The 21,676-nt window shown below is 44.9% G+C and overlaps 1 protein-coding gene across 2 annotated transcripts in view; it reads left to right on the top strand.

Moving 5' to 3' along the window:
- Positions 1-21,676, top strand: part of LOC129819666 (microtubule-actin cross-linking factor 1-like) — a 264,150-nt gene continuing 242,474 nt past the window's right edge. The window contains exons 1-2 of one of the 2 annotated variants that reach the window (XM_055876130.1): positions 1-833; positions 10,050-10,305. In XM_055876130.1, the coding sequence (XP_055732105.1) occupies positions 10,062-10,305 (244 nt within the window). In that variant the 5' untranslated portion in view covers positions 1-833; positions 10,050-10,061. Of the gene's footprint in view, positions 834-10,049; positions 10,306-16,031; positions 17,720-21,676 lie in introns of those variants that run through there. The other variant, XM_055876131.1, reaches the window with a different exon arrangement.

Here is a 21,676-nt window from a genome sequence, read left to right on the forward strand (position 1 = left end):
TCAGCAGCGAGCCTAGTTAATCCTGAACTGTCGGACAACATTCCGTCGCGTTCTCTGACGGCTCGGCGGATGGAGGGTCATTCTTACAAGCTTTTCTCCCGGCCGGACAAACTGGCTTCTCCTGTAGGACTGGGAAGGTCCTGCAACTACAAACTAACCTACAAAACTCAGTTACATAAATACATATTGGAGATGGGGGGAGGAGGGGTCAGGAGAAATAGGAGAACAGGGATGCTAGATCAATGGATTAAGGATTAATATGATCACATGCCAAACCTATTGCAAAAGCAGTAGCTAAACACAGCTCTTTCGTGTTTGCTATGCATCCACAAATGTTCCAAATGTAAACGCCCATTCCAAAAAATAGCGTGCGTCGTGCCAGTTGCCCGTGCGCGAATCGTGCTGCTGAGCCCCAGATGACGTTGGAACACACTGAAATTCCATTTTCTCGACAATAAAAATCTCCAACAGCTATGGGTTAAATGTTAAACCCGTTAAATTGCCAACCCATTTATATGAGGTCAGGAGAAAGGAGAGCGAAAGTTGGCGGGCGAGAGTGAGGGGGGTTGTAGAGACAGGAAAGAACGGGAGAAAAGGAGGGAGAAGGAAGGAGGGGAATAGACAGCCATTAACGATTCACGGTCGTGGTATTCATCTCTTCCTTGTCCCGGTTCGGTACAAACCGCTGAGTCGCAGCCCTGATCAGACAGTCTGTATTTTAACGTGCGTCCGAAAGAGGAGAGAAGGTTGCCGTGAGGAGGGAGACTCTAGCCACAGCATCCCTGTCTCTGTAATCCAATAGGATATTCGGACTCGGGGACCGCTATTCTCCGGTAAGGTTTCGGTGTCGCGGAACACAGCATGTGTAATCTGAATCATATTGACAGCGGTTTTAGATTGTGAAATACATATGATACAATCCATGTATTATGGTTGGTTTTCTGTTGCATTTTAATTACCGATGTGGTAAAAGTATTCCCGTAGCCTGATGTCCAATATCTGTTCTTAATTGCATAGTAATAAATCGATCTTTATGTAATTCATAAAATTATTGGTCTAATTAATCTATTAGGATATACATACTGATGTATAGGGAATTGTTATTTTTTTGGTAAGATAAAAATATAAGGTATCCCATATGCCTATCAAAATCGATTTTTATCCATGCTTGCTACTGGTTTAGGTGCTTTGTGCTTGAAAATGAGAAATGAAAAGGGGTTGGAAGGGTTTCTAGGTCCAACAGCCTAACAATGTTATTCTACTAATGAGAGAGACACAAAACACCCATGTCAAAGACGGATGAACGTTATTAGCCCGTTCTGCAGGCAGTGTGGACTAATAGCTCCAGTATGCTCCTTGACTTTGTTCCCCACGACAATTCCAAATAGGACCGATGCTCAAATGCATACCTTTACCGCTACATATTAAAGCACTTGCTTCTCTTTTCCTCACAACAGACATCACCCCTTCTTCTACAGAGCATAACATTCTTATGGTCTATTGTTATTTCGTTAAGTCCATAGCCATATGCAAGAGCTGGTTATTCAAGCTATTGTAATTTATGTTACAATAGCTTAGATTTCTGAATAGAAGTAGGTGTCCCTGATTACGATAATGTCACTGGTCGACCATTAATTACAGGTGATAATACTATGGGGACCGTGCATTCATCAAAATACAACTCTAGAGCGGCATCAAGGAATGTTATACATTTATAGTCTGTTTTTACACAAGTTGTCTATGTTCAGCCTTCATCACACCAAAGGCTGTCTGGAAAATAGCAAAAATCGGTGCTAGGGGTGAAAGCAAGATTCAGGGGTCCCCCGTTGATTCACACACCAGATGGCTTTTCCTTTTGTGAGCAGCCTTGTGTTGATCATAAATCATAAGCTAACACGGTCAGTTTGTCTGTCTAGCCCACGCTAGTCAAAGTAAATAAACAATCAAGTAGTCATCAATGTCCCGTTTTAAACCAGAATCATATTTTTCTCCTATTCCGTGAGACACTTCACACTCGTTGCCAAATATTATGTCTACTACTCTCAGTCCTTTTTTTCAGCTGCATTGCCCCCTTATTTCATGAAATATTCAAGAATCAGGGAACTACCACCATGAAACTATATGGAATAAAATGTCACAGAGGTGGCACTGTTCTGTGTTGTCTTTGCTGTAAAATAAATGGAAGTAATGTCAGACAGTGTATGTCAGTACTGTCCGTCTGTATCTGCCTGCCTGTCCGCCTGCCCTTCCTGCTGTCTTCCTGCCTGCCTGTCAGCTGTCTGTCTGTTTGTCTGTCTGTCTGTGTCTACTCGATCGCATCTGGCCATTTGCCTCTGAATTGCCTCGTTCGGAACAACCAATAAAACAGATTTCTCAGGATACATTGAGTACTTCCCTGAGAGCAATGCAGGCTTCCATTCCCGACCCCAGCATTCTTTTAGGAGAGCATCCTCTTGGTAAAAGTGATAAGGTAGCACTTCTGTAAATGTTGCTTGTGGTGAGATGATCAGATGATGACATATTGTCTCATTATCATAGATTTTCCTCTCGTACACGCATGCACACACACACACACACACACATGGTCTATGGTGCCGGGAAGAGATGGCTGCTGCTTTACGGGATCCAACCAATTGTGCTATTGTGTGTGTTTTTTCACGTTGTTTGTAACTTATTTTGTACAGAATGTTTCTGCCACAGTCTCTTATGACCGAAAAGATCTTCTGGATATCAGAACAGCGATTACTCATCTCGTTAAAGAAAAACTATTTGTCCTGTACGACTCGGACGCAAAGGATTTACTCCAGACAATGCCCAAATCCATGCCATTCGCATGAAGAAGAGACAGAGATATCGGGGACGTAGGTCGGGGTGCCTTGTAAGGATCCGACGACAAGTGGGTCTACCATCAACCCTATTAGCCAACGTGCAATCATTGGATTACAAACTGGATGAGATCCGATCAAACCTATCCTACCAACAGGACATTCAAAACTGTAATATCTTATGTTTCACCGAGTCGTGGCTGACCAACGACATGGAAAACATACAGTTGGATGGGTTTTCCGTCCATCTGCAAGACAGAACAGCTGCCTCCGATAAGACAAGGGGTGGCGGTCATGTCTATTTGTAAAAAACAAGTGGAGCACGAAATCTAATATTAAGGAAGTCTCAAGGTTTTGCTTGCCTGAGGTAGAGTATCTCATGATAAGCTGTAGACCACACTATTTTCCAAGAGTGTTTTCATCTATATTTTTCGTAGCTGTTTATTTACCACCACAAACCGATGCTGGCACTAAGACAGCACTCAACGAGCTGTATAAGGCCATAAGCAAACAAGAAAATGCTCATCCAGAGGTGGCGCTCCTAGTGGCCGGGGACTTTAATGCAGGTTAACTTAAATCAGTTTTACCTCATTTCTACCAGCATGTTACATGTGAGCCCAGAGGGGGAAAAAACTCTAGACCACCTTTACTGCACACACAGAGACACGGACAAAGCTCTCCCTCGCCCTCCATTTGGCAAATCTGACCATAACGCTATCCTCCTGATTCCTGCTTACAAGCAAAAACTAAAGCAGGAAGTACCAGTGACTCGCTCAATACGGAAGTGGTCAGATGACGCAGATGCTAAGCTACAGGACTGTTTTGCTAGCACAGACTGGAATATGTTTCGGTATTCATCCAATGGCATTGAGGAGTACACCACATCAGTCACTGGCTTCATCAATAAGTGCATCGATGACGTTGTCTCCGCAGTGACCGTACGTACATACCCCAACCAGAAGCCATGGATCACAGGCTACATCCGCACTGAGCTAAAGGGTAGAGCTGCTGCTTTCAAGGAGCGGGACTCTAACCCGGACACTTATAAGAAATCCCGCTATGCCCTCCGACGAACCATCAAACAGGCAAAGCGTCAATACAGGACTAAGATTGAATCCTACTACACCTGTTCCGACGCTCGTCGGATGTGGCAGGGCTTGCAAACTATTACAGACTACAAAAGGAAGCACAGCGTCGAGCTGCCCAGTGACACGAGCTTACCAGATGAGCTAAATAACTTCTATGCGCACTTCGAGGCAAGAAACACTGAAGCATGCATGAGAACATCAGCTGTTCTGGACGACTGTGTGATCATGCTCTCCGATGTGAGTAAGACCTTTAAACAGGTCAACATTCACAAGGCCGCAGGGCCAGACGGATTACATTTACATTACATTTTAGTAATTTAGCAGACGCTCTTATCCAGAGCGACTTACAGTAGAGTGCACGCTAGTCAAAGGACGTGTACTCCGAGCTAGCGCTGACCAACTGGCAAGTGTCTTCACTGACATTTTCAACCTGTCCCCGACTGAGTCTGTAATACCAACATGTTTCAAGCAGACCACCATAGTCCCTGTGCCCAAGAACACCAAGGTAACCTGCCTAAATGACTACCGACCCGTAGCACTCACGTCTGTAGCCATGAAGTGCTTTGAAAGGCTGGTCATGGCTCACATCAACACCATTATCTCAGAAATTCTAGACCCAGTCTAATTTGCATACTGCCCCAACAGATCCACAGATGATGCAATCTCTATTGTGCTCCACACTGCCCTTTCCCACCTGGACAAAAGGAACACCTATGTGAGAATGCTAATCATTGACTACAGCTCAACGTTCAACACCATAGTGCCCTCAAAGCTCATCACTAAGCTAAGGACCCTGGGACTAAACACCTCCCTCTGCAACTGGATCCTGGACTTCCTGACGGGCCGCCCCCAGGTGGTAAGGGTAGGTAACAACACATCTGTCACGCTGATCCTCAACACGGGGGCCCCTCAGGGGTGCATGCTCAGTCCCCTCCTCTACTCCCAGTTCACCAAGACGACTCCAACACCATCCTTAAGTTTGCCAATGGCACAACAGTGGTAGGCCTGATCAACGACAACGATGAGACAGCCTATAGGGAGGAGGTCAGAGACCTGGCAGTGTGGTGCCAGCATAACAACGTCTCCCTCAACGTGATCAAGACAAAGGAGATGATCGTGGACTACAGGAAAAGGAGGGCAGAGCACACCCCCATTCTTATTGACGGGGCTGTAGTGGAGCGGGTTGAGAGCTTCAAGTTCCTTGGTGTCCACATCACCAACGAACTCTCATGGTCCAAACACACCAAGACAGTCGTGAAGAGGGGACAACAATGCCTATTCCCCCTCAGGAGACTGAAAAGATTTGGCATGGGTATTCAGATCCTCAAAAAGTTCTACAGCTGCACCGTCGAGAGCATCCTGACTGGTTACATCACCTCTTGGTATGTCAGCTGCTCAAGGCCCTAACAATTGCCAGACTCCAGCCATCCTAGTCATAGACTGTTCTCTCAACTACCGCATGGCATGCGGTACCGAAGCGCCAAGTCTAGGTCCAAAAGGCTTCTTAACAGCTTCTACCCCCAATTCATAAGACTCCTAAACAGCTAATCAAATGGCTACCCGGAATATTTGCATTGACCCCCCCACCACTCACATTTTTACCCTGCTGCTACTCTGTTTATTATCTATGCATAGTCTCTTTACTTACATGTACTGTACATATTACCTCAATTACCTTGACTAACCTGTGCCCCAGCACATTGACTCTGTACTGGTACCCCCTGTATATAGCCTCGTTGCTGTTATTTTATTGTTGCTCTTTAATTGTTTGTTATTTTTCTAGTTTCTTATTTTTAAAAAAAATAGTTTTTTCTTCTTTAGTTTATGTGAGTATATACAGTTGAAGTCGGAAGTTTACATACACCTTAGCCAAATACATTTAAACTCAGTTTTTCACAATTCCTGACATTTAATCAGTAAAAATTCCCTGTCATTCCCTGACATTTAATCAGTAAAAATTCCCTGTCTTAGGTCAGTTAAGATCGCAACTTTATTTTAAGAATGTGAAAATTTATTTCAGCTTTTATTTCTTTCATCACATTCCCAGGGAGTCAGACGTTTACATACTCTCAATTAGTATTTGGCAGCATTGCCTTTAAATTGTTTAACTTGGGTCAAACGTTTCGGGTAGCCTTCCACAAGCTTCCCACAATAAATTGGGGGAATTTTGGCCCATTCCTCCTGACAAAGCTGGTATAACTGAGTCAGGTTTGTAGCCCTCCTTGCTCGCACACACTTTTTCAGTTCTGCCCAAAAATGTTCTATAGGATTGAGGTCAGGGCTTTGTGATGGCCACTCCAATACCTTGACTTTGTTGTCCTTAAGCCATTTTGCCACAACTTTGGAAGTATGTTTGGGGTCATTGTCCATTTGGAAGACCCATTTGCGACCAAGCTTTAACTTCCTGACTGATGTCTTGAGATGTTGCTTCAGTATATCCACATAATTCTCCTGCCTTTTGATGCCATCTATTTTGTGAAGTGCACCAGTCCCTCCTGCAGCAAAGCACCCCCACAACACGATGCTGCCACCCCCGTGCTTCACGGTTCGGGTGGTGTTTGGATGGTGTTCGGATGGTGTTCTTCGGCTTGCAAGCCTCCCCCTTTTTCCTCCAAACATAACGATGGTCACTATGGCCAAATAATTATATTTTTGTTCCATCAAACCAGAGGACATTTCTCCAAAAAGTACGATCTTTGTCCCCATGTGCAGTTGCAAACTGTAGTCTGGCTTTTTTATGGCAGTTTTGGAGCAGTGGCTTCTTCCTTGCTGAGCGGCCTTTCAGGTTATGTTGATATAGAGCTCGTTTTACTGTGGATATAAATACTTTTGTACCTGTTTCCTCCAGCATCTTCACAGGGTCCTTTGCTGTTGTTCTGTGATTGATTTGCACTTTTCGCACCAAAGAACGTTCATCTCTAGGAGACAGAACGCGTCTCCTTCCTGAGCGGTATGACTGCTGCGTGGTCCCATGGTGTTTATACTGCGTACTATTGTTTGTACAGGTGAACGTGGTACCTTCAGGCGTTTGGAAATTTCTCCCAAGGATGAACCAGAGGTCTACACATTTTTTTCTGAGGTCTTGGCTGATTTCTTTTGATTTCCCCATGATGTCAAGCATAGAGGCACTGAGTTTGAAAGTAGGCCTTGAAATACATCCACAGGTGCACCTCCAATTGACTCAAATTATGTCAATTAGCCTATCAGAAGCTTCTAAAGCATGACATAATTTTCTGGAATTTTCCAAGCTGTTTAAAGCCACAGTCAACTTAGTGTATGTAAACTTCTGACCCACTGGAATTGTGAGACAGCCAATTCTAAGTGAAACAATCTGTCTGTAAACAATTGTTGGAAAAATTACTTGTGTCATGCACAAAGTAGATGTCCTAACCGACTTGCCAAAATTGTAGTTTGTTAATGTTACATTTGTGGAGTGATTGAAAAACAAGTTTTAATGACTCCAACCTAAGTGTATGTAAACTTCCGACTTCAACTGTACTTTCTTGACACTTATTTTTCTTAAAACTGCATTGTTGGTTAAGGGCTCGTATTTAAGCATTTCACTGTAAGGTCTACCTACACCTGTTGTATTCGGCACATTTGATTTGATGTGACACACACGCACATTTGCGCAGTGCAGGTTGACGTTTATTGTCATGATTCTTGTCCTGGAGGCAGAAATTAGCGATTTCCCCTTAGATAGGCCAGCTGCAAAGTCAAAATTGGCTATATTGTAAACATTTATTTAAAACATATATAACTATTTTGTCTTAATATAAGGTTAGGGTTACACATTAGGGTTAGCAGTGTGGGCTAAGGTTAGGTTTAAAATCAGATTTTCTGACTTTGTGGCTGTGCTAGCTAGTGACCACTCTGCAGAGCTGCCTCCAGAACAAGAAAAAAACGCTAACCTGCATATGGAGTACACACATGCTCTCTCCTTTCTCTCTCTCTCTCCCTCCCATGTTCATTCCCTCAGACAGTCAACTCCAGCAGCACCTCAATAGCAGTGACTTTTGACAGTGGTTTTCTGTATCGGAGCATGTCTGGATTGCCAGTGAGTCGGGGTTGAGAGTCTAGTCAGTGTTACTCATAGCTGGAGGCCTATATCTATGAGGATCGCTCAACTGTCTCCAAGATCATTCGTGCGCATACACAAAACCATGTGGATTATATGCCTTTATGCCTAGGTAACCCTACTATCTGTTCAACTATCAATGAGGCTTCAACAGCTGTTAATCGGTAAATCGGTCCATAGACTATGAAGGAATGCTGTTTTGGAATCACTCTGTCTCAGCTGTGGATGGGAACACCCTGTATCCATGGCCATGCAAATCCGGAAGCCTCGTTACATCTTATAAATCAACCCAGTCAACTGTTCTGCGTCTTTACATGGTGCAACTCCAACAGCTGTGGCGGGGGGAGAGTGGGAGAGAGAGGGAAGAGGACTGAGACAGAGACATAGAGAGGGGGAGAGGGAAGAGAACTGAGACAGAAAGGGAGGAGAAAGAGGGAAGAAGACTGAAAGATAGAGAGGGAAGAGGACTGTGAGCGAGAGAAAGGAGGGGGCTGTTTTGGAAAGGTAATTATTGAATAATTCAGATTTCTTTCTGACTTTTCAACTTTTTCTTTCAAAAGCTGTCTTCCTTTCACGCGATGCCACACGAAGTTCATAATGACACAGTGTGGCTTTGAATCCCCCATTCTGTCTCTATTTATACACCACTGGCTCCGGTCGCCTCAGAACCAACACTCTGTCAGGCAGCAGCAGGGAAACTGAGTGATCCAACGGCACGCTGAGGATGCTGGGAAGGGACATGCTGGAGGAAGTGGGGCAGGCATTCTGCCCAGGGCTAGACTAGTACAAGGAAATTTGCCACAGTTACCACAGATGGAAATAGTAGTTAGCTTGTTTGACTTACTACTCACATATCAATGAAATATTTCCACTACCTAACCACTGCTATAGTAGTAAGGGAGTTTGTATAATTTCAGTCAATTGCAAATTGGATAGAAGGCCAAAATTATGGATAGAAGGCCAAAACTCTTTCTTTTAAATACTCTTCCTTATTTAGATAAACATGGACAACCGTGGTGGTTTTGTGCTTAACTAGGATCCTCATGAGACGTAAAACTGCAAAGGTCTGGTTTGAAAAATAGCTGAATAAAACCAGAATCAAATCGCGTCAGTCATTTAGCATGACTGGGTCAGCCTTTAGACAGCCTTTAGACAGTAAAACCCATTCAAAGTCCCCAGACACCAATGTGCTGAGGTCAGTGGTATTGATCCCCAATATGATGGACAGAGCCCTAGTCCATGTTCCCATGGGTCCCATCCACATGCTGCTGATCACAGAAGAACTCAGTGCTCCTCAGCTCCTCTCTCTGCATGACTCGAGTAGAGAATCCAGTATCGACCAGGACCCAGACTGTATTAATAGAATCTGGAGCGAGGGTATTCGATCAACCTGTCCCTTGGTCTTTCCACATCATTACTTCAGTGACTCAGCAGCGATGTCTGTTGAACCATCATCATCATGACCCCAAGACTCACCCGTCAATCATCTATTATGAATGTAGAGTAATGGAAGTCATACTGCTCTTGATTGTCGCCAAGGTTGCTTGAAAGATGCTCAATTGTCCTGATTTCGTCCTTTTCCTGTCCTTCACCATTGACTATTGATTGAAGTGTGGTGTGGTTTCACAACCGCTCCAGTGACGCTGTGATGTCTAGCCATCCTCTTTGCCTTTATGTCAATCATCTTCATCTTGAAGTTGAGTAATGGTTTTCTGCTGTCATATTACTTTGAACTCGTCAAACTCATTGAGCGTCATTGAGACCTGGCAGTTCTGTTAACCTCCATCCTCCTCCCTATCGTCGTCACCATTAGCTAACCACATCGTGTTGTAACCAAGGTGACTTAAACGAATTACAAGAAGCCTTGCATTATTCGTGAGGGATGCCAGATTACACTGTGGATGATGAATTATACAGCATTGCCTATCTCTCATACTTCCTTTCTTTCTCTTCTCTGTCCTCCCTTTTTTCTTCCCCCCTTTTACCCTGCCCTTATTTCTACCACCTCCCCCACACTCTTCCCCATCTCTTTTACTCCATTCCCTCTTTTTCTTCCAGCCCTACGGCGTGATGGAGTCCTCGGACGAGGAGACACTGAGCGAGCGCTCCTACGTTAGCGAGAGGAGCGAGCGGTCTTTGCGTAGCGAGCGCTCGGGGGGCTCTCTGTCCCCCTGCCCGTCCGGACTCCAGGGCCCCTCTGGGGACACCCTACCCTGGAACCGACCGTCCAGACACGAGAGAGGAGAGAGGAGAAAGAGGAAAACCCACAACTCTGTGCTGGACCCGGCCGAGAGGGCGGTGGTGCGTGTTGCAGGTAAGACATTTGAGAAGTATATACTTCTCACCTGTAGAGGTGGGAACTGATAATGGTCCTCCTTCATTCGGGGAAGACAGAAGTGGCAATGTTTTCCTTACAATGTCAAGCATTTTATTACACATTGGAATATTGTTTAGTCTAATGTAAATGAAAAAATAGCTATCTTTGTAGTGATTGTGCTGTATGGGAGGGAGTGGTGAGGATGAGGCTACATCTCCCCATCCCTCTATCCCTCTATGTATGTGGATGTGGGTTGGGAGTGCAACAAAACATATATCATAGCAACACTCCAATTGGCAGCAACTAGGCATATATATTTTTAAACAGAGTGTACTGTACTTTTACTGAAGGGTTGTGATACCGCTACAAATACATCAGAGAAAATAATCTGTCAGGTTTATGGCTTGAGGATTTCAAAAAAAAAAATCATCAGTGAACCTGCCATTGTTCCAGCTTGGGTTTTATAAGGGAGTAAAGTGTTTGTGACGGAAGGAGCGACTAAAGATATCGTGAAAAGGGAATGGTTATGTATGCCGCGTTTGTTTCCTCAGGCATGCAAGCTGCTCTTAGCCTGCTATTTCTGTTACTTTCATTACTCTTTACAAACACAATCAGCGTCCCACTGGGCACAGACTTAAATTCAACGTCTATTCCATGTTGGTTCATTGCCATTTCATTGAAATGACCTGGAAACAACGTTGATTCAACCAGTGTGTGCCCGGTGGGATTGTTGTGCGCTAAAAGAGATGCATACAAAGAGTTGGGTTGATGTGGTGTGTAACAGAAGGTCCTGATAACTGTTGTGAATCGTGCAGAAATCCGGACTGAGCCATCGGAAATAATACATTTAAATTGGGACTGGTGACCTGCAATCCACTTAAACAAAACATTTTAAAGAGTTTCAACACTGTTAAGTTTTAAACACAGGTTTAATACACAGTTTGCACTTGTGTGAACTTATCAGAATTCAACTGTATAGACTAACCAGTGTGGGGGAGAGAGGAGGCACTCAACCAATTCCTGGTCAGAGGTCAGGAGAAAGGAGTGAGAGAAACGAAACTGTCATGCTAAAGCTACAAACAGGTCTTTTTTTGGTGGCCTGTTTACTTGAAGCGGTGGCGATATGTGTCTTGTTTTTTAACCCTTTTGTCTCTTTTGAACCCATGTTTATGAGGTTTTGACCGTACTGGTCATTTGACCGTCTCCTGGTTTAAAGAGCTGGAATTCACAGCTGTCCTGATGTGTTGTGGTGCCAGCCTTCCAGGGTTTTGGCTGTGTGTGTGTGTGTGTGTGTGTGCTTGTGTACGAGAGTGCGTGCGTACGAGTGTGTGTGTGTGTGTGTGAGTGGACAGAGGAAAGGCTGTGTTTGTCTTACTGTTGTAATTTGATTATGTGAGAGATATTTTGGATCAGTGTTGACAGTGTTGACGCTATTGGCAACAAAAGTTGTTGTGTGGTGTCGTTTTTATTCAATATTTCATATTTTGGTTTTCATTTTGGAATCAATTGAGGATGAAGGATGAAGTGAGAATCAACATAAACTAGTATAACAGTGTGACTGTTTATATTAGCATGTCTGGTCATTTTATAATATATTTGGATTGAATGTAATTCATTTGACCAAATTCAGTTTTGTGACCGATTGGCATGTGAAAATTGGATCAGCTGAGGAGCATAAGCATGTTACATGAAACAAAAGCTACATTTGTCTCATGAATTGGAACATTCTTTTCAAAACAGTTCAAAATTGTCCTGCTATTGTGGATTATTTATCGAATTATTTTCAAGTAACTGTCTTGACTTGAGGGATTTGGATATTTGCTGATTTGTATAGCATATGTGTAAACGTGCATATGAAATGAGTGTGTGCGAATGTCGGATGGAGGCAGAGTGAATGCGGTGGGGGAAATGTATGTACATACAGTATATACTCAGGCCCCAGACATAAGGTGCCTGCATGGAACTGAGGCGTGTCTAGGCGACTGCCTGCCTGAGCTCTTGCTCAAACATTTTTCACCAGGCAGCGCAAAGGACAGCTCCTAGCCTGACTCCTCCCCATTCCCCTGTTGCCATGGCGACCTGCATGCACACTCTCCCGGTCTCCTGGTTTCCATGGCTATGAAGGGAGTAGGAAAGACACTGGAAAAGCGAGAAAAAGCGGCCAAAACAAATAGTGAAACAGAGAGAGCGAGCATTTGAATTTGAATTGAAGTTGGAGAAAAGAAAGAGTGTTTGTGGACACAGACAAAGGTAGAGTGAGGGATATACTGAACCCAAAGAGAAATCCACATTTAAAAGAAAAAAAGAGAGAATGGACAGAGAGGAAGATGGAAGGAGGGCAGACAGGGAAAAGGGGCAAGGTTCAAACGGGGAGGATGGGAGGAAGACTAATGATGAAATGTAAAAAGGAGAGAGAGTATATGTGGAGGGCAAACATAGAGAGAGAGAGGGAGGGTGGATCTGAGCTATTTGGAATGGGAAAACGGAGCCGGAATGCCTCGCTATAAGTCAATTATGTCGGCTAGTTAAAACACACGTCAACAGAGGCCCTATACACACAACCTCAGAACACTCTGAGAACCCAAGCCAAGGGGCTATATGTAGTCATAGACCTGATTCAATCTTCTGCCATAATAGGTGCTTTGCAACATTAGCGACAAATTAGCTACTTAGCGGGCTAAATCAGTGCGTAAAAGAATGCAATAGGCTAAAATGTGGAAACTGGGTTTCTGTAGTGAGGCAACATGCCTCATAGTGTGTGTTTTATTTTCTGTGTGTGCATGTCTCATACGCCACATTCACTGTCTGCAGCTGAACTCGGCGTGCTAAAACAAAGATGACTAGCACATTTCATCATGTTTCATCAGTGCTTCTTTTATCATGCAGGATCAGATAGAAAGTTGTAGTTGGCACCGATGACCACTAGATGGGGTTATAACGGGAAAGTAATGATTCTGTCCCTGTTTAAAGATCCTGGCAGACTTGCCTTTAGGCAGGGTTTCCCTAACTCGGTCCTGGGGCCCCCCTGGGAGCACGTTTGGATTTTTGCCCTAGCACTACACAGCTGATTCAAATAACCAAAGCTTGATGATGAGTTGGTGAGTTGGTTATTTGAATCACCTGTGTAGTGCTAGGGAAAAAGAAATGTGCACTCATTGGGGGCCCCAGGACCGAGTTTGAGAAACTGACTTGAGGTACAGTGCCATCAGAAAGTATTCACACCCCTTGACTTTTTCCACATTTTGTTGTGTTACAAAGTGGGATTAAAATGGTTTTAATTGTAATTTTTTAAATCAATGATCTACACAAAACACTCATGTCAAAGATGTTTTATTTTATCATTAATAATAGATAAGCAAGAGTCACTACAGGTTAGAATCACCTTTGGCAGCAATTACAGCTGTGAGTTTTTCTGGTTAAGTCTCTTTTAAGAGCTTTGCACACCTGGATTCTACAATATTTTCCCATTATTCTTTAAAAATTATTCAAGCTCTGTCAAGTTGGTTGTTGATCATTGCTAGACAGCCAAATATTGCCATAGATTTTCAAGTCGATTTAAGTCCAAAATATAACTAGGCCACTCAGGAACTTTCAATGTCATTTTGGTTAGCAACTCCAGTGTATATTTGGTCTTGTGTTTTAGGTAATTACCCTACTGAAAGGTGAATTTGTCTCCCAGTGTCTGTTGGAAAGCAGACTGAACCAAGTTTTACTCTAGGATTTTGCCTGCGCTTAGCTCAATTCCGTATATTTTTACCCTAAAAACATAATTCCACTTTGACATTATGGAGTATTGTCTATAGATCAGTGACACAAAATCTCAATTGAAAACATTTTAAATTCATGCGGTTACACAACAAAAATGTGGAAAAAGTCAAGGGGTGTGAATACTTTCTGAAGGCACTATGTGATTGGTGGGATATCCTATGTCTCGACTATATCAGCTATTCTTATGATCTGATGATGGTAACGATGGTTGTGTTCACGGAGGGAATCTTATTAGACAGTAATGTATGTCAAAACCGTTTGGGGTGAACCCATGTTCATCTGGAAGGATATCCTGTGAAGCATTATGCTAGGTGTCTGTATGCCAAAGTACAGGAGCTATCAATGAATAGCCTACATACAGGAAGAAGAAACACTATACAACTGCAACCTTAAAATGATAACAGTGGTCAAGCAGTCAGTGGATCTACCGATGTACCGTAAACTGAATGTCATCCGAGTCACGTCACCCTCCTTGAGGTCATTCCCATCACTATTACCCCTTCCTCTACTCTTTGCGTCTATATTACTGTATCATATGTCTGTTTTGGTGGTGATCCGTGTGTGTGTGTTTACAGTATGTGTGTGTGTGTGTGTGTGTGACTGTGTGTTTACAGTATGTGTGTGTGTGTGACTGTATGTGTGTGTGTGTGTGTGTGGGGGGGGGGGGTTAGTAGTGTGTATGACTGTCTATGTGTGTGTGTGGGTTTACAGTATGTGTGTGTGTGACTGTCTATGTGTGTGTGTGTGTGGGTTTACAGTATGTGTGTGTGTGACTGTCTGTGTGTGTGGGGGGGTTTAGTAGTGTGTCTGACTGTCTATGTGTGTGTGTGGGTTTACAGTATGTGTGTGTGTGACTGTCTGTGTGTGTGCGCGTATGTGTGCACTGCTGCGGGAGCCAATGGATGGTCAACAACAACATCTGGCTGTCCTGCTTTGCATTCATGTGCCAATCTCTAGACTCAGTCAGTGCGACTCAACTCAGTGTGTGGTGTCTGTGTGCTTGCCAGGTCTGACGGCTGAAGGTCTACACTGTGTGGGTTTGTGTGTTTGAATTCATACAAAGCCTTCATGGATGTGGATTGTTGGATGTGTGTGTGTGTGTGTGTTTAGAAAGAGAGACGAGGTGGGGGTGGGGGGGGGGGGGTTGATAGAGAGAAACTGACAAGACATGTCTGAGAAAAAAGAACGAGAGAAAGAAAATATCTCCATGGAGTTGCTCTGAATAATTTAATCAGGAAGTTAGCGTCGCTTTATTTCTCTCCATTTCTCACTCCCTCTTTGCCTCGCTTCCTACGGTTCGGGGACAAAAATAAGTCTTTCTTATCCCTATTTATTTAGTAATGTTCTTCGTATTCCATAATATTCCGACTGAACGAATCCGTTGCGGATGGATTATAAAGTTGGTCTTCTACTAGTCATGTCTGCATTATTCACAGTACTAAGGAAATGCTGATGATGCATGACAGCTCTTGGCTACGGAGAGGTGATGTCCGGTTGATGTCAGGTCAGGCTAGGAAGCACTATGACAGTACAGTATTGGTCAGGGTAAGGCTGGGCTTGGAGAAAGCTATGGCAGGTATCCCTCTACTGATGCATTTGTCTGGACTTCTGAGATCCCCATGCTACACACAGCCTCCCCATACTACACACAGCCTCCCCATACTACACACAGCCTCCCCATACTACACACAGCCTCCCCATACTACACACAGCCTCCCCTTACTACACACAGCCTCCCCATACTACACACAGCCTCCCCATACTACACACAGCCTCCCCATACTACACACAGCCTCCCCATACTACACACAGCCTCCCCATACTACACACAGCCTCCCCATACTACACACAGCCTCCCCATACTACACACAGCCTCCCCATACTACACACAGCCTCCCCATACTACACATAGCCTCCCCATACTACACACAGCCTCCCCATACTACACACAGCCTCCCCATACTACACACAGCCTCCCCATACTACACACAGCCTCCCCATACTACACACAGCCTCCCCATACTACACACAGCCTCCCCATACTACACACAGCCTCCCATTTTATGGACGGCGGACACAACACACGTCGGTCTCACCTGTCTAGATCCCCTTACCTCTTGTCGATGGTATAGGCTACTGTGAACATGCCATTCATTGATTATACTGGGCTATAGATGAGCCACTTATAGGATTAGGTCTATGGGATGTTATGGATCTTTCACCTGAGATTATATGAGGACAATGGATCCAGCCCATTGATATCTATTGATGTTCTTGTGTATTTATTGAATAATTGGCTTCACCTGTATGCCCTGGTGTTGCACCCTGACACACAATGTGCAGTGGTAGCTGTGCAGCCAGCCCCCTCATTGTGTGCCCTTATTTTTCTGGAAAGGAGTGACCTAAATTACGATCTTGATTTTAGTCTCCGTGCAAGAAGTGAGAGATTGAGGAAATACAGCACATTCTTTTAAACGGTTGTGATGGGTGTGGATTGTGGTTGGAACAGTGGTCCTTTAAAGGTCTCAACTGGCATGGCATTACATTCCATTGCCGTTAGATGGCGGGTTCAGCCCAAGACAAAAGTAACTATCCTCCAAACTGATTACTGGACACGCCATCTTTTTGAGTAAAAGGAGGTGCCGTTACACCGGTCGGGATACCACCGAGGGGCGCTCCAACCCTACTTTACGCACATGTGTGCCACCGCAGCCATCTATTGACCTACAGCGATACATTTCCTCCGGTGTAGGTTTCTGGCATGGCCGGTAGAGAGGGATGGATGACAGCCACTCCAGGGAGAATATAGAAACCTGAGAGGGAGGAAGAGAAGCAGGCGGAGAGTCGCAGCACACAAACCGTGGCTTTATAGAAGCGGCCATTGTGCTGGGAAGAAGCATTCAGAGACGCTAAAGCGGTTTCATTGAATAAAGACATCGACAAAAAGGGGATATACGAACCGGCGTCCAGATACTATTTCAGTGGAGCCTCTCTTCTGATTTCGGAAGGAGCCAGCCCACTACGACCCCGACTTGCCATTACGCAGACACGCTTCAGGGGCGCGCTCACGCACGCACATAAAAAAATATTCGCCGGGTAGGAAGGTAGCTGAAGAGGTTGAGTTCAGAGAACACGGCGAACGATGCTCCTGCTATTGTGGTTCGGCGGACACATTGGACAATAATGGGTCGATAAATTAAATATCCGTAGGCTGTAACGTTCACATAGACAGACGTTTATTTTATATAGGATAAAACCAAGGTTGGAGCTTTCTGCAGCATATATTTTTTTTCACATATTGCATGCAAACTAGGGATGACTAGACTTGTCAAGTAAGCCGCTTCACGTTTGCGTCTACCAACCAATTAATTGGCCTCGCGAATTGCTACATTTATAAGTAAACACCGGAGAGGAGCAGCACATCCACCGTGGCTTTCAAAGCTAAACGGATTTGACAGCTGCGTTGGCGAGGAGAGGACCCGGATCCACCGTCCTGGATTACTGCGGTAGTGGGCCATTCGGCTGATGGCCACCGGTAACAGAGGCACCATGGCCGGCTTCATCCCGGGTTTACTGCCGACCAACCATTCCCAGGAAAAGGAATTCGCCCAGGCGTACGAAGATGTTCTGGAGAGATACAAAGGTAAGAAACAAGAAGAAAGGAGTGGGCCCTGGCCTGAGTTGATCTACGGCGGGACTATGTCATAATTTGGATTGTTTCATTGTTTACATTTTTGATGAATAGGCTACACTCGCAGCGCAACTTTCTGTGTCTGAGTCAAACCAACTGCGTACGTTTCAAGTCTGATCTTGCTGTTATATTGTGGCATCCAGACGCCAAAGATAGCTGGCATGGGACTTCATAAACCTGCTAACGTCAAGGAATTTACCCACATGGCATGCACTATTGTGCATTGAGATTGTTCCCAAGACGCGAAAATAGTGCATAATAGTTAGTTACACTTTCTCCCCCTTTGTTGCACACATTTAAAACAAGGTTCTTGGTTTTAATAACTAAAATGCTACAGCCTGAAATTAACCCAGTTTTGGACCTGCTCCACCATGTTACCACCAGCATTGAGACTTGCTGTTTCATAATCCCTATGACAGGGCCGCTTTAAAAATGAATGCCTCTACTGAAATTGACCGTGATGGGGGGAGGGGGGGTTGATAGCAATTGACGTTGGTGACATGTGTGACGCTTGGGCCCAAATGAAAGGGTGGTCCTTTTTAAATTATTGCTTATTGTAATGAAATGCGACTCTGTTTGGGGTCAGAGTAGTGTGTGTGTGTGATATGGAGAGCACAAGTAATTAGTAGTTTTATGTCAAGAATACATGTAATATATTAGTGTCGTTCAGCCATTAGGTTTTGGCATTGCGTCAGTAAATGAGTATTTGGAAACATTGTTATAATCTTTGGGGCTGGGCAACAACCATTACCGCGCCGGCATGAACACAGACAGACAGACATGTTAATGCAGAGTGGATGCATTTCTGTGCGCAAGCTAAAAGACTGCAGCAATTAATTGCCCACAAGTATAACTCCATTTGCCGATAGCGATTACAGAATAGTTGCCAATGCCACACAGGACATGTTGTTTCGTGTTGATAAATGTAAGTGCCACGGCAATATGAATATTTTTGGACACCTAGTCAACACCTCACAGCCAATGCACTGAACTGTGGCTATAATGTTGAACTTGTTTTAGCCTACATTGTAACCAAACTTGGAATAGTTGAGTCGCACTGATAGTTAAACTTCCTAGTCATTACTAACAAATAAGGACACTGTTTACCCTAAAAATAGTCATTGGTGTGGGGCATGGGCCCTGAAGTAACCTGTAGTAGAATCCTCCTTGGGGACCAAGGCCCTCAGTCTACCCAGAACCATTAGATGCTTGACTTTCTATACCAAAGGTAGTGTACACAATAGAACACATGCACTGTATAGAGGTCATATAGCTTTGTGTTTACTGTCCGTACTGGGGGGGGGGGGGGGGGGGGGGGGGTCTGACTGCAGAAGTGGTTAATGCAATGAACTTGACCCTATGTTCCCTTTCCCACCCGTGTGTGATGGGCTTTTCAACTGCATGTCACTTGTGGCAGTTGCATGAAGAAAGGAGTGGGGAAATGTGACCTCAGTCGGGTGCTGACGGCACCGCTTGACTGTAATCGGAAGAGGCTTTATGGTGCCATTTTTTAAATCATTCAGTAGTGTGTGTTTCACTGTGTGTTCTTCGGGGAGTCGACGGGTTCTCAGTAACAATTGACAGGATATCCAGTAAGTGGCTGGCTGAGCACAAGGAAAAAGCACAGGGACGTGTGAATCATTAAATGGACCCCCACACGTGTGACTTAAGCGTGAGGGGACACTGGACAGGCATACACCACTGAGACCAGGTGGCCTAAGACTGACACCAGTTTCAGGGGCTAGCTAAAACCCAACAGACAGGAAACAGTATTATAAACTTGTTTCCACTTAAAAGTTTAGGGAAAATGAGCAGAGGAAAGCTAGGGAGAAAGGCTTGCAAGGAAACCAGAGGAAAAAAGTCTCTTTTAGTTGACAAGTTCGAGACCTAACTTAAGGCCTCTTGTTCTACCACTGCTAGTTCCCCCCTGTATTCCTTAGCCTAAATGGAACATTCCAGACTGTCTGTATGTGCAGTTCAACAAGACCGATCCACAACATCCCTGACCTGAGGGGTTTCCGTCCATCCAGACCTGTTGTTGCCGCCTATGAATTTGCCCGCTAGCCTGCCAACTCATGGCAGCTCGGTGCTGTGACTTAATGCTTAACATTTAGGTTCCACAGCTACTAGTAGCCTGGGAGTTACCAGGGACGTCACGATACGATATCACGATACTTAAGTGCCGATACGGTATGTATTGCGTTTCGATATTGCGATTTGATTTTCCAAACATATTACCCCATCCACATCACTACTAGCTAGGCTCTGTTGGTTGTTGTTACCCTTTAAGCAGACATGGAGTGAGGGATGGACGGTAAGGGCTCCCTCCCTGTAGCCTTTTCACCCCACAGTACTCATATTATTATACACACACACACACACACACAGAGTACATTTACACTTTTGGACACTCACACTTCACAGAATGCGACACTCGCGCACACCCAGACGTGCTTCACACAGATTTGAACTTGCACAGTCCCCGACCCCCGCGCTCACACACACTGTGCATATTCTGACGGAGTCAGCGAGCGGAAACTGACAGAAGAATATCAGGAAATGTTTTTTGTATTTCCCCTCTGGAGTTGTGCTGAAGCTGGTGTCCCCCAACTGAATTAAAGCCTTTATGGCATACAGGAAGTGACGGGTCGTTCGAGGCCTGTTCTTCCTGTCTCTCCGCTTCGCCACACGCAGACATGACCAGTACCCCCGTGTCTTTCCACTGCTTCATTCAACTCTATCTACGCGGTGCTATGAATATTATGGCGGCCTGTGAACTGGTGCCACGGTCAGTTCAGCTGGCCGGACTTGAATTAGGGGTGAATTGGGGAAACGGTCTGGGGAAAAGAGGCTGTAACTTAACATTCGATCTGTAACTGACTGGAGTGTCCCAAATTGTTCCATAACGGGTTTTGGTTATTGAAACTGTAACCTCCCCTGGTGTTGGGACTGACTGAATATGCGCTGGAAAGAGAACGAGAGGGGAGGGAGAGGTGGAACTGAGGCAGACGAATTAATGATTTGGATAGAGGGGTTGGATCGTTACAGCTGGACCCCCCCCCCCCCCCCCACGTGGCCCAGTTTCCCTCCCAGAATCCCTGGATCCTGTTTGCCTCGGCTCACATGGTAGAATGTGGCTTGCGTGGACACAGCCCCTCATTCCTCCCTCTGTCGTTCTACCTCTGTTTTTTTTTTTACATGCATTTTCCTGCACAGTCGTCCTCGCCTATCAGTTGTTTTGCCATCAGTCTCTCTCTCTCTCTCTCAGTGGAATGAACTCCCTGTTCTCAGCAGTCTCTCTCTAGGCTCTTCCTCCTCAGGGCTCATTGCATAACTGATCTCCAGCTGATTTTTTGGGGAAACTGTGTGTGTATTAAACAGTGCTGCTCCTCCCTTCTCTAACACAGCACAGGGCCCGCATTCATAACTCTAAGACTGTGTGTCTGTAAACTGGGCCTGATTGAAACCGAGATGGCTGACTGTGGCTTCCCCACAGCTCAGTCCAAATGTTGTCTGGATGTTAATGCAATGTTGGCCGGAGGCTGTGGGGTCTCCTGGAGTCATTATTGAGAAGTCTAGGGTCAGGTTTTTGTTTTCTTTATGTTGGCAATGCAATCTTTCAAGGTTGGCTGGAATGAACCCGCTGCTGTGTGTGGAATATTTTTAGGCAAGAGGGGGTCAACCATACACATCTAGGCACTTAATAGGCTCCTGCACATGTGTACTCCTATAGGGTGTGTGTGTGTCCACTCTCTGCAGGGCCCTTGGAGCGGTGCGTTGAGTAGAATGGATAATGAGGCTCCAGCAGGCCAGAGAAGCAGAGAGAGGGGCTCTAATGTGACCTCTGGACCGCTCCTGTCAATTCAATTCAATTCAATTTGCTTTATTGGCATGCCGTAACAATGTACA

Source organism: Salvelinus fontinalis, chromosome 22 (genome assembly GCF_029448725.1).
Source record: "Salvelinus fontinalis isolate EN_2023a chromosome 22, ASM2944872v1, whole genome shotgun sequence".
NCBI classification, from domain to species: domain Eukaryota; kingdom Metazoa; phylum Chordata; class Actinopteri; order Salmoniformes; family Salmonidae; genus Salvelinus; species Salvelinus fontinalis.